The sequence below is a fragment of the Fonsecaea nubica genome (genome assembly GCF_001646965.1).
Source record: "Fonsecaea nubica strain CBS 269.64 chromosome Unknown Scaff3, whole genome shotgun sequence".
In the NCBI taxonomy this organism is placed as follows: domain Eukaryota; kingdom Fungi; phylum Ascomycota; class Eurotiomycetes; order Chaetothyriales; family Herpotrichiellaceae; genus Fonsecaea; species Fonsecaea nubica.
The window spans coordinates 465-20,281 of NW_019173676.1; the positions used below are offsets into that span (position 1 = coordinate 465).

At 51.5% G+C, this 19,817-nt stretch overlaps 6 protein-coding genes across 6 annotated transcripts; 3 read left to right on the forward strand and 3 right to left on the reverse strand.

Moving 5' to 3' along the window:
* Window positions 1-721: 721 nt before the first annotated feature.
* Window positions 722-5,093, reverse strand: AYO20_00686 (hypothetical protein; the record flags this gene model as incomplete). Its single annotated transcript, XM_022638995.1, has 8 exons — window positions 722-957; window positions 1,019-1,733; window positions 1,788-2,053; window positions 2,101-2,485; window positions 2,548-3,026; window positions 3,076-3,772; window positions 3,826-4,867; window positions 4,927-5,093. 8 exons carry the CDS (start codon window positions 5,091-5,093, stop codon window positions 722-724), a joined length of 3,987 nt encoding a protein of 1,328 aa, XP_022504786.1.
* A 1,176-nt stretch (window positions 5,094-6,269) lies between these two features.
* Window positions 6,270-7,986, forward strand: AYO20_00687 (hypothetical protein; the record flags this gene model as incomplete). The annotated part of the gene is made up of 4 exons (XM_022638996.1): window positions 6,270-6,606; window positions 6,675-6,964; window positions 7,037-7,161; window positions 7,221-7,986. 4 exons carry the CDS (start codon window positions 6,270-6,272, stop codon window positions 7,984-7,986), a joined length of 1,518 nt encoding a protein of 505 aa, XP_022504787.1.
* A 1,158-nt stretch (window positions 7,987-9,144) lies between these two features.
* On the forward strand, window positions 9,145-9,742 carry AYO20_00688 (hypothetical protein; the record flags this gene model as incomplete). Its single annotated transcript, XM_022638997.1, has 2 exons — window positions 9,145-9,465; window positions 9,521-9,742. 2 exons carry the CDS (start codon window positions 9,145-9,147, stop codon window positions 9,740-9,742), a joined length of 543 nt encoding a protein of 180 aa, XP_022504788.1.
* A 170-nt stretch (window positions 9,743-9,912) lies between these two features.
* Window positions 9,913-12,098, reverse strand: AYO20_00689 (hypothetical protein; the record flags this gene model as incomplete). The annotated part of the gene is made up of 3 exons (XM_022638998.1): window positions 9,913-10,811; window positions 10,864-11,147; window positions 11,197-12,098. The coding sequence occupies 3 exons, from the start codon at window positions 12,096-12,098 to the stop codon at window positions 9,913-9,915; spliced, it is 2,085 nt and encodes a 694-aa protein (XP_022504789.1).
* A 477-nt stretch (window positions 12,099-12,575) lies between these two features.
* On the reverse strand, window positions 12,576-17,633 carry AYO20_00690 (hypothetical protein; the record flags this gene model as incomplete). Its single annotated transcript, XM_022638999.1, has 3 exons — window positions 12,576-15,328; window positions 16,498-17,008; window positions 17,073-17,633. The coding sequence occupies 3 exons, from the start codon at window positions 17,631-17,633 to the stop codon at window positions 12,576-12,578; spliced, it is 3,825 nt and encodes a 1,274-aa protein (XP_022504790.1).
* A 658-nt stretch (window positions 17,634-18,291) lies between these two features.
* On the forward strand, window positions 18,292-19,749 carry AYO20_00691 (hypothetical protein; the record flags this gene model as incomplete). Its single annotated transcript, XM_022639000.1, has 1 exon — window positions 18,292-19,749. One exon carries the CDS (start codon window positions 18,292-18,294, stop codon window positions 19,747-19,749), a length of 1,458 nt encoding a protein of 485 aa, XP_022504791.1.
* Window positions 19,750-19,817: the final 68 nt, after the last annotated feature.

Consider the following 19,817-nt stretch of genomic DNA (forward strand, 5'->3'; position numbering starts at 1 on the left):
AGATAAGTCCTGGCTCGTGGATGAGGCTGATACAGGGAGGTCGCAAGGGCGTGCTCATGGCTGTGGGGAAACGGGGGATCCCGCATCTGGAGGAAAAGAGGTGAAGCAGGAAGGTATATATATAGATAGAGAGGAAGAAGTAGAATCTGGAAAGAGAGGAAGTAAGGAGGGTTTAAGTACTTGTCGCTGTCCCAGCACGAACAGGTGACGAGGTGACCCGATGGCCAAGTAAAGAGGTAGTCGTGGTGAGCTTCATCTGCATATCCATCTGCATCTGCGCGCTCTGAGCCGCCGTGGCATGTATTGATTGGTATCTATCCTCCATCAACAGGTTCAAAAGTCGGGGCAAGGGCCAATCAGTAAAAAAGCTCAGCAAAGCTCCATCGTTGTCCTTCTGGCCATGCGTTTGCTTCCCCCTTATGATCCAATTAAGATACCGCAACGGATGTGATGTGGCCGGCGACAGAGGCTCTGGTTGTGAGCAAGATGGATGAAACGAAATGACGATATGACGGGAACCATCTTGACCCCAATCGGCATCCACACTGGAGCGATCACTCGGCACTTGTGTCGATCGTGACAGCGCCGCTCAGTGTAAATCACCAACAGGATTTGACCCACCATCAGAGCCTCGCCAGGCAGCATCCGTCGACAAGGCGTCATGTTCTCAATCAGTCCACCTACCTCCTCACCGCCTCTCACTTCCACAATCTTCTCCATCTTACTGTGCTCTAGCTCTCTTGTTTCTTCTGGGGCTTGCCTCTGCAGCACTGACAGTGACAACCCGCGAGTATCCAATCGCCTCATAGATTGTATGCGCAATCATTTTAGCCACAACCGGAGGAATGGCTTTGCAAACTGTTCCGTACTGTTCTTCTGTCGATCCAAAAAATCGCAATTCATCGGGAATACCTTGCACACGGGCGAGCTCGCGGACGGTTACCCGGTCTTGTCGGACTATGGCGACGCGTCAGACGGCTAGCCAATCGTGTGTAAAGAGACGTGTAAGCAAACCTACCTGGATGGATCCACTGCTTCTGATCATTGAACAGGGAGAAAGGGATAGTGCCGGCTATCGAGATAGTCTCGGCGTCAGACGCAACGCGAATGCCTGTGTAGTGATTGTAGACATGGCCAACCGTGGACGTTTCGCCTTCAGAGCCCTGCACGGCCGGAGGCAAGCACACAAACCCTGTATTCGACTCCGTCCGAACGCGAGGATTCTTGAAAGCCAAGTCTTCAATCAAGCTGCCAATTGTGCTAGGCTGTTCAGATCTCGTGGTATAGCGGTCGAACTTCCAGGATAGAGGCACGCCAAAGAGCGATGCTACAACTGCAAGAATGCTCCGTTCTTGCGGGAGTCCATAATCTCTCAGTGAGATCAGCATCGAGTGGACGGCAAATCCCCTCTCTAGAAGTCTAAGACGCGTTCTGGCGAATCTCGCAACCGCTGACGGATGGCAAACAGCCAGAGGCAATAACATGACGACGAAATCGGGTTTCAATACCTCTACAGCCTTGTCAACACCGTCGAGGGGTTTGAGAAACTGGCGCAACGTCGGCATCTGACGATTCTGCATGTTCAGTCGGAAGCATTGATGTTCGGGCGCGAAGAGAAGCACCTTTGGAGGCGCGGGATCGGGGAGCTGTAGCGGGAGGAGCTTCCCTGAGTCGAAGTCCTTCAACACATTGCAAATCGTACCGTCAAAGCATGTAGCCACGAGGTGTCGGTTCTAGAATCGTCAGTGTTTTGCACATGGGTTTCTGTCACACTCTCGGACTCGTACCAGCCATGTATGGTGTCTCGATTCGTCTACCCCAAACGCTGCCTGAATCTTGAAGCCCCTCCCTGCAAATCCCTCTGAAACACCCAAGACAGAGGGACTTAGATCAAACGCTACCGGCACCGCGTCACTGCGAAAGCTGGGTCTCTCCCAATGATCACCATCATGCAGTAAGAGATGGGATGCCAATGGTGTTATTGTGGTAACACCGCCATCTGTATGTGCCTTGGACACGGCAAACCGACAGAAGAGTCTTTGGGGGTCCATGTCTAGTAGCATGTCAGCGAGATTAGAGACGCTGACCCGCGAGACAAACCTGGGTGATGCCGGGAAACATGACTGATGCCAGTGCTCACCCCCTGTGCAGATCGAATATCGTCAAGGGAAATGGTCTCTGCATCCTGTGACATTCGCATCTTGTCAAAGTCACTAAAGTGCAAAACCACTTCTTGATCCACCAATGCTGGGTTTCCAATCTCTCGAGGCTGCTCAGATGGAAGGATAGAGCTGAGGGCCGAGTACTTGGTGACAAGGAAGAAATATCTCCCTTCCGAGGGGATGTTGGTACTCTGTGAGATATTGTGAACAAAGATGACCTGTTCACCTTCTTCGCCTTCCAATTGGATGCGGTAGTAGTGGTTTTTCTCGAAAGTAATATTCAGGCCTTCGGAGAGAAGTGCAAAAAGGAATATTACATTCAGCTGAAGGCATCAGTCAGTCTTCTCGAACCAGATCAGACGTTAGGTTACAGGTAGGGACATACTAGAAAAGACTCCCGTGGCGCCGAAGAAAAGCCTGGCTGGAGGTGTTGTTGCTGCCACGCCAGCCAATCTTGCTCATCTTTTTGCAGTCTCGTTGTCTCCATTGAATCAACCTTTGGACGACTGACAAGTTTAGGGGCCCGTGGATGGACCTGTGGATGGTCGCGTGGAGGGACTCGCATATCCTGACCAGAATCACCATCATCTTCCCATGTGTCGGATATTGAGTCGGGTTCTGGTTGCAATTCCAAGTCCAAGTCCATGTCTGTGTCCGAGACCTCATCGATTGAGGTTGGCGGCAGTCCGAAAAAGGATGGTGCCTCCGCTCTTGATACCATCGGAAAATAAACCTCACTGGGATCTAAGCCATCAAAGACCACTTCAGAATGAGCTTGCGACACTGTTCGAGTCGGGCAATCGCAGAGGCTCTCTGCTTGTTCGGGTTGTCCAGAGGCTTGACTGGGATCTGAGAACTTGACTCCTGAAGGATGTGTTAGGACTGCCAACACAGAAAATGAATGGGACTTTACCGGCCACATTCAAGACCTCTGTCTTTCTTTGTCGACATGAGCGCTCTTTGTGGACGGTGACCCAGTAGTGGATATTTGACCCATATCTTAACATGAAAGCTCCACTCTCGTTGCCAGCCCATTCCACCTTTAGCTTCCTGCCCCCATTCGCGCTGCTCATTTTGATAGCCCGTGGCATTTTTCGGAGATACTCCACAGCTTGTCGTCGAAGACGCGCGGCGGTCATCGGGGTCAGTTCGAGCTGCTCGCGGATTTCGTCGAAAGCGGCCTCTAGCAGATCCTGGACGACATGGTCGCAGAAGAAGGCACTTTCGTCAGTCATCTGTTCTCCAGCAACTTGAAAGAACTCGCAACTGGATCCTTGGTGTACGCGGACAACGTCGAGCCACTTTGCATGTATTTGGAGTAGAGCTTGATCACTCGAGTAGAGAAGGTCGATATCGGTGTCAGCCCCGTCGACAAACTCAATTCGAATGTTTCCCATCTTTGGGTCCTGCGCGAATGTGCCATTCAATGCGTGGATAATGCTGAGGCCAAATATGTCCATGTCTGGCTTTATGGGTTGTGATGTGCCGAACAAGTGATCTCTCTCCTCGAGGGGCGTCCGCATCAGAGGCGGCTCTTGTCTGAGGATCGTCCAGAGTTTCTTCCCTAGCTTCAAGGGTTGTTTTTTGAGCTCTCTCAAGATAATGTCCTCCTGAGGAGGGCGTCAGCCTTTCGCAGATTGACACATCTATCCATTTTACTCACATCTGTGGTGGCGTTCTGTCGAGATGCATCTCTTTCCGAGTAGAAGAATGCATCTGGCTGGGACTCTTTCAGGCGTCTGCAGATACTCTGTGCCGTCAATCGAGATATGAACTTGTAGGAATGTTCGACATCGTGTGCCGCTTCATCATCGGCGAATAGTTTGACGAAGGCATCGATGACCCAATCTCCCTTTAGTTGGATAGCCTGCGTCCAGATACTAGCCATGGCGTTAGCCTCTTCATGTGGGCTTGCCATCCGTTGGCGGTCTCGATTGATCTGGCCGTTGTAGAAATTATAGCCAAAGCAATAGCCTTTGTCATTTTGCGCATAGCCAGAGGTCTGAGCCACGAGAAGCCCACGGAGGTAAATGCGACCACGAAAGCGAGGATCGAGTATGAGGTCTCCCGTGGTGGTGCGAACAATCCCGGTGGTTTCAGGAGGATCCAGATCGATAGAGACATCCATCCACTTTCGGAAGTCTTCCTCTGAGACCTTCTGAGAGCCTTCTCTATATTTGGACTTCCCTATCTTTACCGTCATGTCTTCCCAGATGTAAGAGGTGAGGCCTCGTTGGGTATCGCCTGCCATTTCGCGTCTGTTGTATTCCTCTCGCTGATCGCGGACCAACTTGGGTCCTGGTTCACTCAAGATGCAACAAAGGCGAGGACGAATCCCTCGAAAGCTGAAATTCCAGCAGAAAGAGTTTGTCTCAAATCTGACGGAATGGCCATTGCGTCGCATCACAAGCGCAGCCAGCTTGAACCCTTCACCGTGACCTCCGGCCAGTGCCTCATTACCCCGCTTACTGGTCTCACCCAGGTCAAGATGTTTCCGATCAAGTTTGGCTTTGAAGTTCGTTAGCTCTAGACTGCCCTGCTTGGCCTGAAATCTGATGTAGCCAAGCAGACGTCCTCGCCCCGGGGACATGCTGGAGGTGGTATTGTCAGATACGGTGATGTGGATCTCCTTGTCATCGTTCCTGACAAAAATGGGGTTTATCGAATGAGGATCGACTCCGAATGACTCAATAATGCCATCCTTCCTGCGCCATGTCAGAAACGTAGACAACCAGAAGCCACAAGCACGACATAATTTCCCTACCAGTTTTGGTAGAACTCTCTGAAGGCATCTCTGGGACGCCAACTGGGTGTGAAAGTCTTGGTCAGGCCCAGATGATGGACGCCAGGTTTGAGCACGTCGCGATCGTCATCATCTTTGAACTGAGGATCTGATGTGTAGAAATCCCCTCCATCGTCCTCGAAGTCCATATTGAACTTCACTGACCAAAGCACACCGAAGGCGTCGTAGACGACAGTGGAAGAGATGTAGATTTGACAGACAAGTCAAGGTGGAGTCAAGATAGCTCGGACGAGGGAGAAAAGAGTGTAGACGAGCTTCCCGATGTAGTTGTGAACATGCTTCAAGAGAAGAGTCACAAGGCTCGGGAGCTCCTGCTATGGAAACAGCTGGCTGGACGTTGGTAAGAAAAGTCTAGGCGAGCGCAGTTGAAAAAAGGGGTGAGAGCGAGTGCGGAGGGCTTAAGATAACTTCATGGCGGTTTTATCAAGTGCCTTGTTTGAGTGTAATTCACGCTACTGCGAGGCGCGTGTTCGGGGGTGCGGTAGAGGTTTTCAGCAGTGTTGCATTCACCTAGCCGTGGGTGTGGTCCCCAATCTTGTCAGCCTACAGAAGGTCTTCTCAATCGTGGTTCCAGCAGAATCAGACGAGGCTGGTCGAGGTACGATGTAGAAGAAGCATTTTCTTCAAGGTTACTGGCACTAGAAGGGTTGGCCCCTGTTTCGAGATGCGTGAAGAGGTTTCGAGGTTGAAGGCAGTGGGTGAAGAGAAAGAGAGTCCTCTCTCTCTCTCTCACACACACACAGGGCGCACTGTCTCTCAAACAGGCAATATTGGTTTGTGGGAAACACGAGGCGCAGTTAGTTTACTGGTGTGACGCCCGGAAGTTTTCTGCTCCGGCCCCGCCTCCACATGCTGAGTAAGGTTCAACGACTTCGGAACAGATGTTCCGCGTGTGTCGACAAATGAAACAGTCAGCAACTCGGCTGACTTAGCGTCCTCGACTGCCACTAGCTGTAGTCTTGCCCGGTTGAGTTTCCCAATACGGATTAGCGTCTGTCACTCTCCCTTGACATCACAGCCTCGTGGTGAGAGTTGGACACGAAAATGGTCCCGGCTGGAGGGTATATGAAGCTCAACATCTCCCCTCCCTTTGTACCAGTTCTCGAACCCGAACATATCTCGAATTTCAATACCAGTCATTCTTTCTGTCCTGACGCAAACGCTCTGACCATATATCCCCCGCCTGATGTCACCAGAATCACAACCTCCTCACCCCGCCCCACGCAGGGCGCATCAAAAGTCACGCACAGGATGTAAGAACTGTAAGCAGAGAAAAGTGAAAGTAAAGTCCCCGAAAAGCCATCATGTCCATTCTGTTCTTACCGGTTTTGACACGCTTGACTGGACAGTGTGACGAGAAACGCCCGGTCTGCGACAAGTGCGTCATCCACTATGCCAACATCCAACAGTGTGACTACGGGGATCAGAGTTCCTCAGCAGACGAACCAACGACTTCGAAAAGACCTGCTACACAGGAGCCGAGGAGTACGTTGAGGATGGTTCCCCTCCTGCCCAAATCTCGCCTGCAGCATAGGGATGCCGGCCATTTCACGCTGCCCAGCTCTGGATCGTCGACATTCGACCCCTTCACACAGTATCCCCCGTCTCTGGAACCAGACATAAACCTCCTAATGGGGACGTGTGAGTGGAATTCATTTCCTCTAGAATAACCTCACCAGAATGCTAACTACAGAGCTACATCCTGCAAGACTTCTCGTCCCACATCTTCAATGTCTTTCCCTACTACCCCACGCCGACTCTCAACCCGGTGCTGGAATTCTTCGCGCCCTTGATAACAAAGGACACGACCTTGTTTCATGTCACCCTGCTTGTCAGCGCCTTCCGGTTGGAGCAGCACTTGCCGCCGAAAGAACGAGTGAGGTGCATACGGCTCTCCAAGATCTGCATGGACCTGATACAGAATAGGATCAACGAGCCCTTCCCGGGCTGTGTCTCTGATGAGACGTTGGCGGCCGTTGCGGGAGTTGCAGTCGTTGAGGTACGTCTAGTTCTACGCACGAAGTGAGAGCGCTTGTGCGTCTGGGAATGGAGAGACTAATAGGTCTGGCAGCACGAAAAAGGCAGTCTGCGTCTATCTCGCATTCACGTGTCAGGCCTGAAACAAATGCTCGAAGTCCGAGGCGGGCTAGAGTCAATTCGCATGTCAAACCCGACAATTGCAAACATGCTGTTCTGGTGAGTATCCATCGAAATCCGACCACCTGTCATTTTGGACACTGATGATTCATATCCAGCATGTTCATCGCCACAGCTGATGTCGATTTCCCGTCGTGCGATGCACAGGCAGTCGTCCAGCGGCCTCTATGGTTCTACCAGAGCCTCCACGCCACCCATGACCTCCACGATACTCACGTAGATGGCTTGAACCCGAGCCCACTCGATTTCCATGCCCATGGCGTTCTGGCAGAGTACGCAGAGCTCATGCTGAACATCCGTATGCTCGCCATGACTTACCAGACAGCCCAGGACTGCAGCTCGGCCACGGAATACCAGGGTGTCTTGACCTTTCTGTGCGCGACTTTGCAGCGACTGCTCACCCTCCCGGTCCCGGACCTGCTGACGGGCAGCTACGAGAGGACCATCACAGCAGCGTGTCGTCACGCCCTGATAATCCACGTCTTCGCCCAGTGGTGCGGGCACCAGCCCGATCCGTCCCTCCTGGTGAGCACGGCCCAGCACGACCTCTTAGCCACACTGCGGCCCCTGACCGAACGAGGCGGGACAAGCTCAAACCTGCTGCTGTGGCTCCTGTCCGTCGGCGGCACCTGTCCCTGCGGCCCAGCGCAGCGCAAATGGTTCGTGAGCCAGCTCGCAGACACGGCGGCGGACCTGGGGATCCATTCCTGGGAGGGCATGAAGGCCAGTCTCAAACAGGTCATATGGCATGAGCACCAGGATGACAGACAGCACAGGGACCTGTGGAACGAGGTGGTCGAACTCAGAGAGGGAGGGACGCTCCACTCGCCGCAGATGGTCTATCGAGTATCTCCTGAGGAGTGAATGCCGTTGGAGAGATCCGAATGAAACCTCTGTTAAATGGTGACTTTAGTCAGCGGTTGAAAGCCACGACCGAAGTGAAGGGGTCAGCACCAGGACACAAAGAAAAGCATGTCATGTCGATCCTCAAGTCATCAACCATTCCGGGCGAGGCGACGACACATCACACCCTGCCGGGACCTTCTCAGGCACCCGGCCGCACATGCTTTCAACATCAGTTTGCGGAATGTGTCCATGACCATGCAGGGTTTAGAAGTGGGATTAAAACCCGCGTAACTTTAACGGGAACCCTGTCAAATGATCTGGTGTCTGAGTATCTGGTATCTGGACTTTTTCAGGTATATGCTTTGAGGCAAAGATATATTCACCATCCAATACAACCAATCAATATAAACCAACACCCCCCAGTTGGTCAAAGCGGGCTTACATTGCCGATTCGCCACCGCAGGGGTGTATCCCAGTATCCCTTTTGCCTTTCCAACCCTCCGGTCAAGCCAGCTTCGGGTTCGGGTTCAAGAGCGAATGACCGACACGAGAAAGTTATGGAGATCGTTCCAGAACCTTTGCAGATCCTATCCACGCTAGGCATATCTCGTGTGGACATGGGAATGGTCCCAGGGAGCGCTGCAAGCCACGTTCCTGGAAGCCAGTTGCCAGGTCCAAAAACTCACCTGTGCCGCAGAATGCCTGTTATTTCTCCAACCGTTGGAGCTATCACAGAGTGGGTGGATGCAAGGCGCATGGTTGCCCTGCATGAGGAACGGGAAGCAATGGGGGCCCAAATCTCGAACGACACAAATGGGACCTGATAGTGGGTATTTGGCGGCCCCTTCTGGTCTCTGGTGCCGCAATCTCAACAGTAAGCCCTGGCTGGAATTCTTTTAAATCTGCTGGAGGGGTCCATGTATAAGCTCTGGACTTTTGGCCGTTGTGTCTGGGATTCTCAGCTGTATAGGAAGAATAACAACGTGAGTAACCTCTGACTGACGGTCCGGCTGCGAATTCCTTCTTCGCTTCCAAGCCATCAAGTCGGCCTCTCATTGACTTCGCACAGAACCGATCACAAGCCTTCCACTGTTCCCTCAAAAGAACGCACGACACCATGATGGTATAGCATGAACGCAATCCCCACAAGAATCGCTGCGTGTGACCGAAGAGGCGATGGGCGATATGAATGAGGTGAAGTCTGTTCCGTTAGAGCTGGGCTGGGAAACGGCTCTTCCAGACGTGAACTTGGACTTCTTCCCGAATATTGTATTTTGGAACGAGAAAGTCCTGGCATGCTGCGTCTGCGGCGAATCCCTCGGCTCCCAATGCGGCTGTATTCCTAGTTCCGCGGTGTCTCGTCACGATCCCAACAGTCTCGGACAGTCGCCCACAGAGCGTAGCAACTGGGATCCGACCGATTTGGACACTCGCTTCACCCGGCTCGAGCCAGAGGGCAAGGAAGAGCCAAACCCCACGGCTCCGACGAGGAAAGAGGTATCTATTCCCCAGAGAAGGAAGTCGTACTCTGTCTGACCAAGACGTCCGCCAGCGTCGAAGACAGCAGAACCGTGCAGCGCAAGTTCGACATCGGAACAAGCGCAATCGATTTCTCCATGAAACCCTCCGCAGTATTGATTCTTTGAGTGAGGAATTGGAGCACACCCGGGCCCAGCGAGACTATTTCAAACTCATGTATGAAGATCTCGAGACGCAGTTGTTGGAGATAAGAGGACAAGCAAACTCGAAATTCCACAGCAACGCTCATATGTAGGAGTTAGCTGAGACCGTAATTCCATAGGGAGATGCCGGCCTGATCATTGCATGTGCGAGATCTCGTTGTTATGACCCCAGCCCCTGAGCACACAGAACAGGGCGAGATCCCCCAAGTCTGTTCAATGGTCTCTTTGAGATCGGTATCAACTCACTGAACCGGTGGAGGTATTATTGTTGCCAATACAGAGACGTGAGTTGATTGTCATAGTCATACCCGGCGGTATCATCAAAGGCCAAGTCCTGTCCGAACCACTGCAAAACATCAATACCGCCCATGAAGGCGTCGTCCATATCATTCTCCAGCATCTGTGAATTTTGTGATTGAGTCTGTGCATCCAGCGGAGTCTGTTCATGGTGCAGTGGTGCTGGAGGTACACTGTTCAGGTTACTAGAATCATACACAAGAGAATCTGTTCCGTGTGATTGTTGGCTCTCATGGGCACGTATGCAAGGAAGGCCAACGCGTTCATCTGGCGGCATTGAAGAGGCGGGAGTTAGTGCGGCTCTGGCTTTGTTACTTGCAGCAGGGTCCGCTTGCGCCATCGCAGCAAGCAATCTGGATGAATTTAGTCCTTGTGTCTGAATCTGCGAGAGGACCAAGCAGAACGCTCTCGCCACAACAGAGTTGTTTTGAGCATAGACCCTCCTGAGTACATCGACGATGGAAGTCAAGTACTCTTCAAATTTCAAATCTCGAACGTCGATATGGGACCTCCCTTCGAACTCTGCCTGGCTATCACATATACTGAGTAATTTGCGAAGTGCTCGAGCTGCGTAACCTGTGCGAACAAAGAAAACGTTGGGCAAGCTGCAAAGGATAGCCAAGTCCATGGAGAGAAATGCGTCAAAGCATTCGTGAATTGCAGCAAGGCAGGCAAACAATGCTTCGACTCTAGCGGGGATGAAATGTAGGTCTTTGAATTTTGATGTCATACTCTCGACTGCTGGAATAGGGAGCGGAGGCGCCGCCCGGAGTGGTGAACGTAGGTCGTCAATGTCATGTTCCGGATGCAGGGCGATTTCGTGGATGAAGAGATCGGTATACGCGGCAACATGGCGGACGTAGTCTTCGGATATTCGGCATCAGCTTCTGCAATATAGATCTGACTCGTTACTTACGCAGGCTCAAATCTGTTTTGGCATGGCGACGCCAGTAGTCCAATTGTTGACGAAAGGCTCGTATCTGATACTGAATCTTGACGTCGCGGAGTGTCACAATTGCACCCGGGTCGTCCATGGAAAATGTGACTGAGGCATCTTCTGCAATGCGTTGAATACGTATCAAGTCGCACAGCCACATGTCGCTTGGTAAGACACGCTCCTCAGCAGAGAGGACATCCAGGCATTCCTCGGTGTACACGGACCAGCGGACGAAGGCGGGGTGGCGAAGTGACATTGAGACACTGGGTAGATCTATTAGATACTATGCAACATGGTCGGTTGGCATCTCACCTCGTGCCCATATAATAGCAGCCCAACCATGCCCTTCGGCCTGCGAGGGATTCTAGTTGATGAGGATCTGTTCTTTGCTTCAACGTTGATTTATGGGGCCGTCGGCCTAAACCGATGTCAAGCGCCATTGTGCTGGCAATATGCACCATCTGGTTGAAATTGAGATCTCGCATATTTTTGGCCCTGCTGTAGAACACGATATGAACGATTAGAGTCTGAACAAGCTCTAGAGATCGTTCACCGTTGTACACGACACGCAGGGCTAGATCTTTGATGAGCATGTCGCATAGCTCTGCATCCACTGTGGTATGCATCGAACCAAGGCCAACTGTAATCACAGCGAAAAACAAGAGTGGCTGTTGCTGTTTGACTGTCTCGGCATCGACATCAGACCCAAAGACCACAAATGGGAAGTACCGACACATTTCATTCTTATATCGGTCAAAAGCCTTGCGGGCAGTATCCCAGTCGAGCAAACCGCGAGATAAGGCATCCGTAATGAGGGACTTGTCGGGTTCGGCTGATGTCTGCGGGTCGTTTGTTGAGGTTCCGGTCAAAGTGTCACGGACACTGGCTAGTTTCTTATGATCTTCAGGACTGGTTGTCTCATTAGAAGTCAGAAGCGCAGTCAAAACATTGATTTTCTGCTCCAGATCGGCAACTCGGTCGGTGGTCCTTCTTTTCCTTCGTCGCGGTACATCCTGCATGATACATTGTCGACGGGCTCGTATGCACAATTTGCAGGCATTGCCCAGTGCTTCGTCGATCTCGCATCTTGTTTTCATCCGTCTGCAGGTTATACATGCTCGACTGGACCGGACAGTTCGAGCTTTGGGCGCAGTGGCATCGTCGCTCTCTTCGCTGCCGTCACTGTGGATTTCGTGTTCGTCAGAGGGTTCCATCGTTCATCGGTCCCAGAATCTCTAGGTATCATGGGCATTCTAGTCCTCAAAGATAGTTTATTGGGAGTGACGAGGGATGGGAAAGGCTGCTGAACTACTGTTTGGACTTGGTCATCAGGGGGTGAGTCAGTTGTTGCCTGCGGATGAATATTACTCCGATGATTGTAGAGGGACAGAGCCTTACCGGCTCTTTATCTCAGTCATGATTGGTCAGCCTCGTGAGACCAACTCGTATTGATTTTGGGGTGACCTTGTCGCATAGTCTAAGTCTTTCAATGAGGTCCTGATCTATAGAATAATGCTCTTGTCAAGTCATCGACACGATCCAACAAACGTAGTGTCAACAAGCTAAGGCTTTGACCTTCAACTCCTTGTTGGCTTTTAGGATACGGCCGCACCATCCTGGCTCACCGTCCAGTACCAGAAACTGACTCGAGACTTTCTCCTGGCGAACCATTATGGTTTTTGGCCTCTGAATCAGCTTTTTGAACCCTCAACAGGAGCATTGACTGTCTGCAGGCTGTTCTTCTTAATCAGTCCGAGCTTCTCTAGACGAATCTCCATGGCTCGTCGATGGGCATCGAGGCCTTCGCATCGTGCAAGCTCCATCACTGCATAGCCTACCTCCCCAACACCCTGCTCTGTGACTTCACTGCTGGTGATGTTCTTCATGAAACTTCCGAGGTTGACACCGCTGTATTGCTTCGCGTAGCCGTATGTTGGCAAGCTGTGGTTCACGCCAGCAGAGTAATCGCCAACCGACTCGGGCGTCCAGCCTCCAAGGAAGACGGAACCTGCGTTCTGGACATCGGATAGTACGGCGCGGGGATCAGCGATTTGTAGGATGAGGTGTTCAGGTGCATAGTAATTCGACCACTTTAATGCCTCTGTGAGAGTCTTCACAGAGATGGTCACACTGTGTTCGATGGCTCCCCGAACAATATCCACTCGTGGGAGTTCATGCGCCTGCTTGTGCACTTCGTCTTCGATCGCTTGGAGCTGCTCCTCCGTCAGGTCAACGGCAATCAGGACTACTTGACTGTCTGTGCCGTGTTCGGCTTGACTTAGCAGGTCACTGGCAACAAAGGCGGGATCGGCTGTTTTGTCCGCCACAACGAGCACTTCAGACGGGCCAGCTGGCATGTCAATTGATACTGCGGCGGAGGTATCGTTGCTGACGATCATTTTCGCGGCCGTGACAAACTGATTCCCAGGCCCTAGAATTTTATCGACCTTGGTGACAGATTCCGTCCCATAGGCCATGGCAGCGATAGCCTGGGCACCGCCTGCTAGAACAATGGCTTCTGCTCCCACCTTGTGCGCAATGTATACGATTTCTGGTGTGAGTGTGCCGTCAGATCTCGGTGGCGATGCGAGGACGATGTTCTTGCATCCTGCAGCCATTGCTGGGACACCGAGCATCAGCGCCGTAGAAGGCAAAACCGCTGTTCCGCCAGGAATGTATAAACCAACTTTCTCGATCGGTCTCGAAAACCGAGAGCAGGTCACCCCAGGCATTGTCTCCACTACCAGGGGTGCCGATGGTTTCTGGGCGGCATGGAATTTGAGGATATTATCGTACGAAGTATTGATCGCTTTGATGGTCTCTTCGGGAAGTTGCATAAGAGACTCGGGAAAAGGTGCTTTTAGTACAGGGGATTTCAGAGCGGTGGCTTTCTCAAACTTGTGGGTATATTTTAGAACAGCAGAGTCGCCATTGGCACGAACATCAGCAATAATGGGATGAACCAGAGACATGATCTTCTCGTTCGACTTTTGCGAAGGTCGTTGTAAGGCAGCTTTCAAGATATCGTCCGAGAAAGCTTGCGATGTCGAAAACCGCGTCAATTGTATCCGACCAGTTTCGGTCTTACCGGCAGGATCCGAAGGTCCTTTTGGCACAGATGCGGCTTCTTTGACTTCTTCATCTTTGTGGCCATCGACGCCGTTGGTCGTGGGCGGTGGCTTTTCAGCGACAGGCGTCTCCTCAACGTACTGGGGCTTTGCGTCGCCTTTTCGTCTCTTCACTTTCAGACTCTTCAGGTCAAGGTTCTTCTCGATATCTTCCAAAGTAACGTCCGCGGCAATACATCGAGCAAGAGCAAAGTAGAGCAGATCAGCTGCTTCTGAGGCGATCTCTTCCTTTGTAGTTGCTGCACAAAGCTCATCTGCTTCTTCCTTGATTTTTGCATTGACAAGCTTCGGGTCGTTGAAAAGCCGAGCGGTGTAAGAGCCTTCAGGTGCATCACTCTTGCGTTGTTGCAGTGTACGTTGTAGTCTAGAGAGCCCGGAAACCTTGCCCCAGCATGACATAGTTCTCAGATGGCAGAAGCCCTGTCCTTTCTGATGGACCCTGAAAATCAAGCAGTCCTTATCGCAATCAAAGCCGATACTGATGAGTTCTTGGATGTCTCCGCTAGAGGCACCCTTGTGCCAAAGCCCTCGTTTTCGACTTTGGTAAACGCCTGTTCCTGTTTTGAGGGCTTCCGCGATGCTTTCTCTGCTGCTCCAGACCAGGCCCAGCGCAACGCCGCGCTCATCAACCACCGTAGTTGCATAAAGGCCTGTCTTTCTATCCGCGGTGGCTCCGGCGAGGATCAGTTCGACAGCAGGAATCAGGCCCTTGTTTTCCTCCTTGGAAGGGTCGAAAGTCAACTTTTTCGAAGAGACAATCAGAGCATTTCCGGGGTATTCATGCAGCAAGTTTCTCCCTTCAGTCTCGCTTGCAACGGAGACGAATATAGTCTGATCGTGACTGGGGGGATAATTATCCAGCTCTTTCAACACATCATCAACAAGCTCGTTTCCTTTGTCACCATCGAATGCCCATTCGGCGGTCTTCCATCTTGGATTGTCGTCGATAAAGGCCTTGAGTTTTACGATGTCGGTTTTCGGATTGACAAGGGAGATAGTCAACACGAGGCGATCAGCGGAAATGGTAGGCTCCTGCGACAAAGCTTTTAGTTGCTCAAAGGTGACGAAGATTTTGGACGCTCCATTATTGAGAATGTCAATGACATTGTCCCAACTCTTCAGTTTTCGAACGTCAAGGTATATGTCGAGCCTGGAAAAATTGCGGCGTAGGAAAGCAAGATTGGAGTCGAAGGTCTCGGGGGTGACTTCGATCAGACAATGCCCCAGGTAGGCAACTTGATCAAGAGTGAGACCATCAACCTCTTTCTTGAGAATGTCCTCTGGATCGACCGAAACCAAGAGCCCAGTACCCATGTCTAGGACCAAGTTGTTGGGTCTGAGTGTCGCGGATACAAATGTTAAACGTGGAGTGAGGGGAGAAAAATCGCAGGGAATAAAAAAGTGACTGTGACAATAGAAGCTCAACAATTTGCGGCGCTGAGTGGCTGCGCAGGCGGGACACCCCATCGACTCTAATGACCCTGTATCGATAGTGACGATAACGATAAGACTGGAAAGGAAGGTCCTCCGAGAAGCCTCGCGTTAGTTGCGTCATCACGTGGCCATCTCAAAAAGCTTCTCTTTCCAACTCCACCACAAACGTCCATTGATATCCATCGTCCCCGACCGCGTGGCTCTCCATTGCATGCATATGTTTATCTGCATTCACATGTCAGCGGACAGGATGTTGGCACCAGTGTAACTCTGTTCGTGTCAGGCCACCTTTTTGATGGGGTAAAGACGACATTGAAGACATGTGAAAACGTTCTTGGTACTACTGCCACCACGAGCAGAAGCATATCCTTTTCCACAATCTCCTTTTTTGCAACAAGCTTAATCTACATCCCATTTGATTTGGTGATTCACATATTTGTGACCAAACACATACCATACCCAAGCGGCCTCCACATGCACGAAGGCAGCCTGCTCCAAGGTAATGCATGCCTCATCTGACAGATTCTCGTGCAGCCGGCTCGCCGGCACCTCACGATGAGCTGGCAGCCCTCCATATCCATGGAGTCCAACTGACAATTGGTCGGCCCACAGCTCCTTTCCGAGCCAGATCCGTTGTTAAACACACGGACATGATTAACCGACAAAGAGTGTCTTTTCAGTTCAGGTTTGGTTTGAATGTTGGTGGCAACTTGTCGATGCTTTTCGCTATTGAAGAATGCACTCTCGGTGCATAGATCCTGGTGTAGGTTCTTCGAGTATTTTGTCAAGCGCCGGCTTTGTCAGACGGCACCATTAGTTTGTGTAGAAGCCACACGCAGCGGGCTTGCAAAGACCAGTTGCTCTCCTTATTCCGCGGCCCATCACGACACAAAGACTTCTATTGAGCAGCTGGTGTTTCCGCAAGGGAAACTGCCCATAAAACACAATACCCCAAACCAGGGAAGTGAAAGAACTTGTTCTTGCGGGAATTAGGAAAGTGGTCGTCAAGTCTCACTGTATGTATGAGAGGTCACGGCATATACCATCATACCAAATTCGTCCACGGATGCCAGCCAATCATCTATCTTTTTCTGTCGCACCTGTGCTGGATCGGGTCCAGATTGTGGCCAGAGATCATTGATGAGAAGCTCGCCATCGCTCCAGAGGCCCAGCTGTTGGTTATAAGCTGTGTTCCACGATCGACGATCGCGCGCATTCCAGAGAGTTTTGCTTGCCGGAGCTGGGAGACCTGCAAGTTCTACAGCAACAAAGGATGGAGTGCCCACGGTGAAGTTGACCAGGTTGTCAAGTAAACAGGTAGCGAACAGTGTCCTTCTTTTCGTGGAAGCGACAATCCACGATTCCCAGTCGGGTCGACTGCCATTTGTCTCGGCAGGACAAAGGGTCCCTCTGCTTGCGACGTCACCTGCTAAGTCTTGGAGTTTGATCATGATATCTTGTTCTACCAAGCTAGCAGCATTGGCCGAGGAGAAGAGCATGATGGTGTAGAGAAGATAGACCTGTAATATGGCCAAAAGCTCCAAGTGGCCCGAAAATGCGCGCTGGTTGCTTCATTTCAGCCTCGAAACCAGAATTGAAGAAGATTGTACGTGCCTTTTGAAATACCCGCGACATTTCCTGTCCGATGATTTCTTGGACCATGGCTGCGCTTTCAGGGGTCTGTCCCACCCACATGCGTGCTATTTTCACGCAATTTGCTAACGGCTCAGCAATGCCACATGCAATTTGAGACCAGTGAATGAAAGGAGGAAGATTGTCGGTCAGAAATATTTTGGGATATGACTTGAAGATGCGCGTGACGAACGCCATTGTAGACGCATGATAAGGCTTCGGCCTCTGATCCATGGAAGGCAGGAGGCTCTCCAGCCAGCGCCCGCGGATTTTGTGTTCATCCACTGTGCATATCAGATGGATGTTTTCGAAATCCAGCGAGTCGGTGCTGAGCAGATCTGCCGCAAGTTGAGGCGAGAGTCCGGCTCCATCGGTGGTGGCTGGTGAAGGCTGAAGGACGGCGATGTGGTCGACAAGCCTCGCATCAACGTAGGCGCAATCAAGGCTTCGGTTGCTACACCTCGTACAAGACGGTCTCTTGAGGTCGCACCGCACTTTCGATCTGTAGCAATGATTGCAGGACTTTTTCCTGGGTAGAGAATCCTTCGGACTCATGGCCAGAGGGACCGGCTTCGCCTGGAACTACGAAGAGGAGGAAGCGAAGAGGCGTCGAGGATCCCGAAGATGGAGTGAGCGCAATGAGATGACGCGCTTGTCCTGTTTTGGAATAGCTCTCCAGACATATTCTCGGCTAAGTTGCTTCGGACTTGATCCACCCCATCCCCGCCCATTCTATACATCCATATCTTGCTGTGCCATCCCAACATGCACTTGATCATGCGACAACCTCTCTGTCGCGAATCAGTAATTCATACTCTATTTCATTCAGTCCAAACCTCACCAATTCGATAGTCAGCCAAGGGCTACGTAGACCCGACTTACAATGATCACATTTCGGACCTGGAGCTCATCACCTCCAACTCAGGACATGTCGATGCCGCCATTAGGGGTTCGGTTTTTTGACCCTTTGGCGACGATGGTATTCACCAGGTGAGCCTAGGAAAGTATGTAAATATACTTCAGACGACACCATTGCGGTATTCCCCCCGATGGCGCTGCGAATGTCTTCTCAAATCTCCCTGCTTGCCTCCGGTGTCGGAACTCCGATCATCCCTGTCCACACCGAACAGGGCGTGGCTCAATACTTCCACAGGCATATATAGACAGTCGGCACCCGAGCAGCATGCTGTTTTCCTCCAACAACAGGTTCAAAATGTCTCAATCCGAAGCTATGACACAGGTTGAGTCCTCCAAACCTTACACAATCTTCACACTTTCACAAAAAGCCCTCATTGTCACCATTATTTCATTTGCAGCTACACTTTCAGGCTTTGCGTCGAATATCTACTTTCCCGCCCTCCCTCAAATCGCTGATGACCTGTCAGTCAGTACCAGCCTCATCAACCTCACCGTGACATGCTACTTGATATTTCAAGGCTTGTCGCCTACCCTCTGGGGCTCGTTGTCCGATACCAAAGGCCGCCGCATTACCTATATCTGCACTCTCGTCGTGTTTCTTGGAGCGTGTATCGGGTTGGCAGAGACACGAAGCTACGCGCAACTGTTGGTTCTTCGTTGTGTCCAAAGTACCGGAAGTGCTAGCACCATTGCATTGGGTGCTGGAGTCCTTGGCGACATTACAACGAGGGAAGAAAGAGCTGGTTATATGGGTATTTTCCAAGGAGGACTTTTGATGCCGGTCGCCATCGGCCCTGTTATTGGTGGTGTCTTATCGGACAAGATGGGCTGGAGATCAGTGTTTTGGTTTCTGACCATCTATGGTGGTGTCTGTGTCCTTGTCATTGTCCTGGTCCTGCCTGAGACATTGAGGTCCATGGTGGGAAACGGAGCGGAAGAGCCAAAGCGATATGCCATGTCCCCTCTTGCACTGTATCAGAGAAAGAAGCACTTCAGGCAAGACACCAACCCCTCCGCAGAGGGCGAGAAACCCGCGCCGAAACGAACCGATTTTCTGGGTCCAGCAAAGATTTTATTCCACTGGAATACCTTTTGTGCTATCTTTTATGTTGCGGTCCACTACGCAGTGTGGCAGATGGTTCTCACCGCCGTTTCCGTGCTCGTCCAACAGAAATATCATACTTCAGAAATCCAAGTTGGTCTCATCTTCCTGGCCAACGGAGCCGGATCCATCATCGGCACCGTTCTGGTCGGCAGATTCCTAGACTATGATTACAGGCGGATTCTACGCAAGTATGGCGGCGATGAACAGCGCGTGCCTATTGAAAAGGCTCGGCTAAGGACTGTCTGGCTCTGGAGTGCACTTGAATGTGTGTCAGTGCTGATTTTTGGGTGGACCGTCGACCAAGGTGTTCATATCTCTGTGCCTATTATCTGTTTTTTTGTCTTGGGCTGGGCAGCCATCTCTCTCCAAAGCGTGATCTCGACCTACCTCGTCGACATCCACCATACCCAGAGTGCCTCAGCCACAGCTTCCTTGAATCTCGTTCGCTGTCTCTTAGGAGCTGGCGGAACTGCTGTGGTTGGGCCTCTGATCAACAGCATTCATGTCGGCTGGACCTTTACCTTGTTAACGGGTATCATGCTCGTACTGAGTGGTCTTGGTCTAGTCCAAATCATGTTTGGGAAAGCCTGGAGGCGGAAACGCGAGCACAACTCGCCGTCTGAAATGGAAGGCCAGGGGAATGTCTGAAAATCAGACTCGTGTAAGGCACATGCATCCGTGGTTCTTGCTCGTGGATAGAGTTCATAGATTACCAA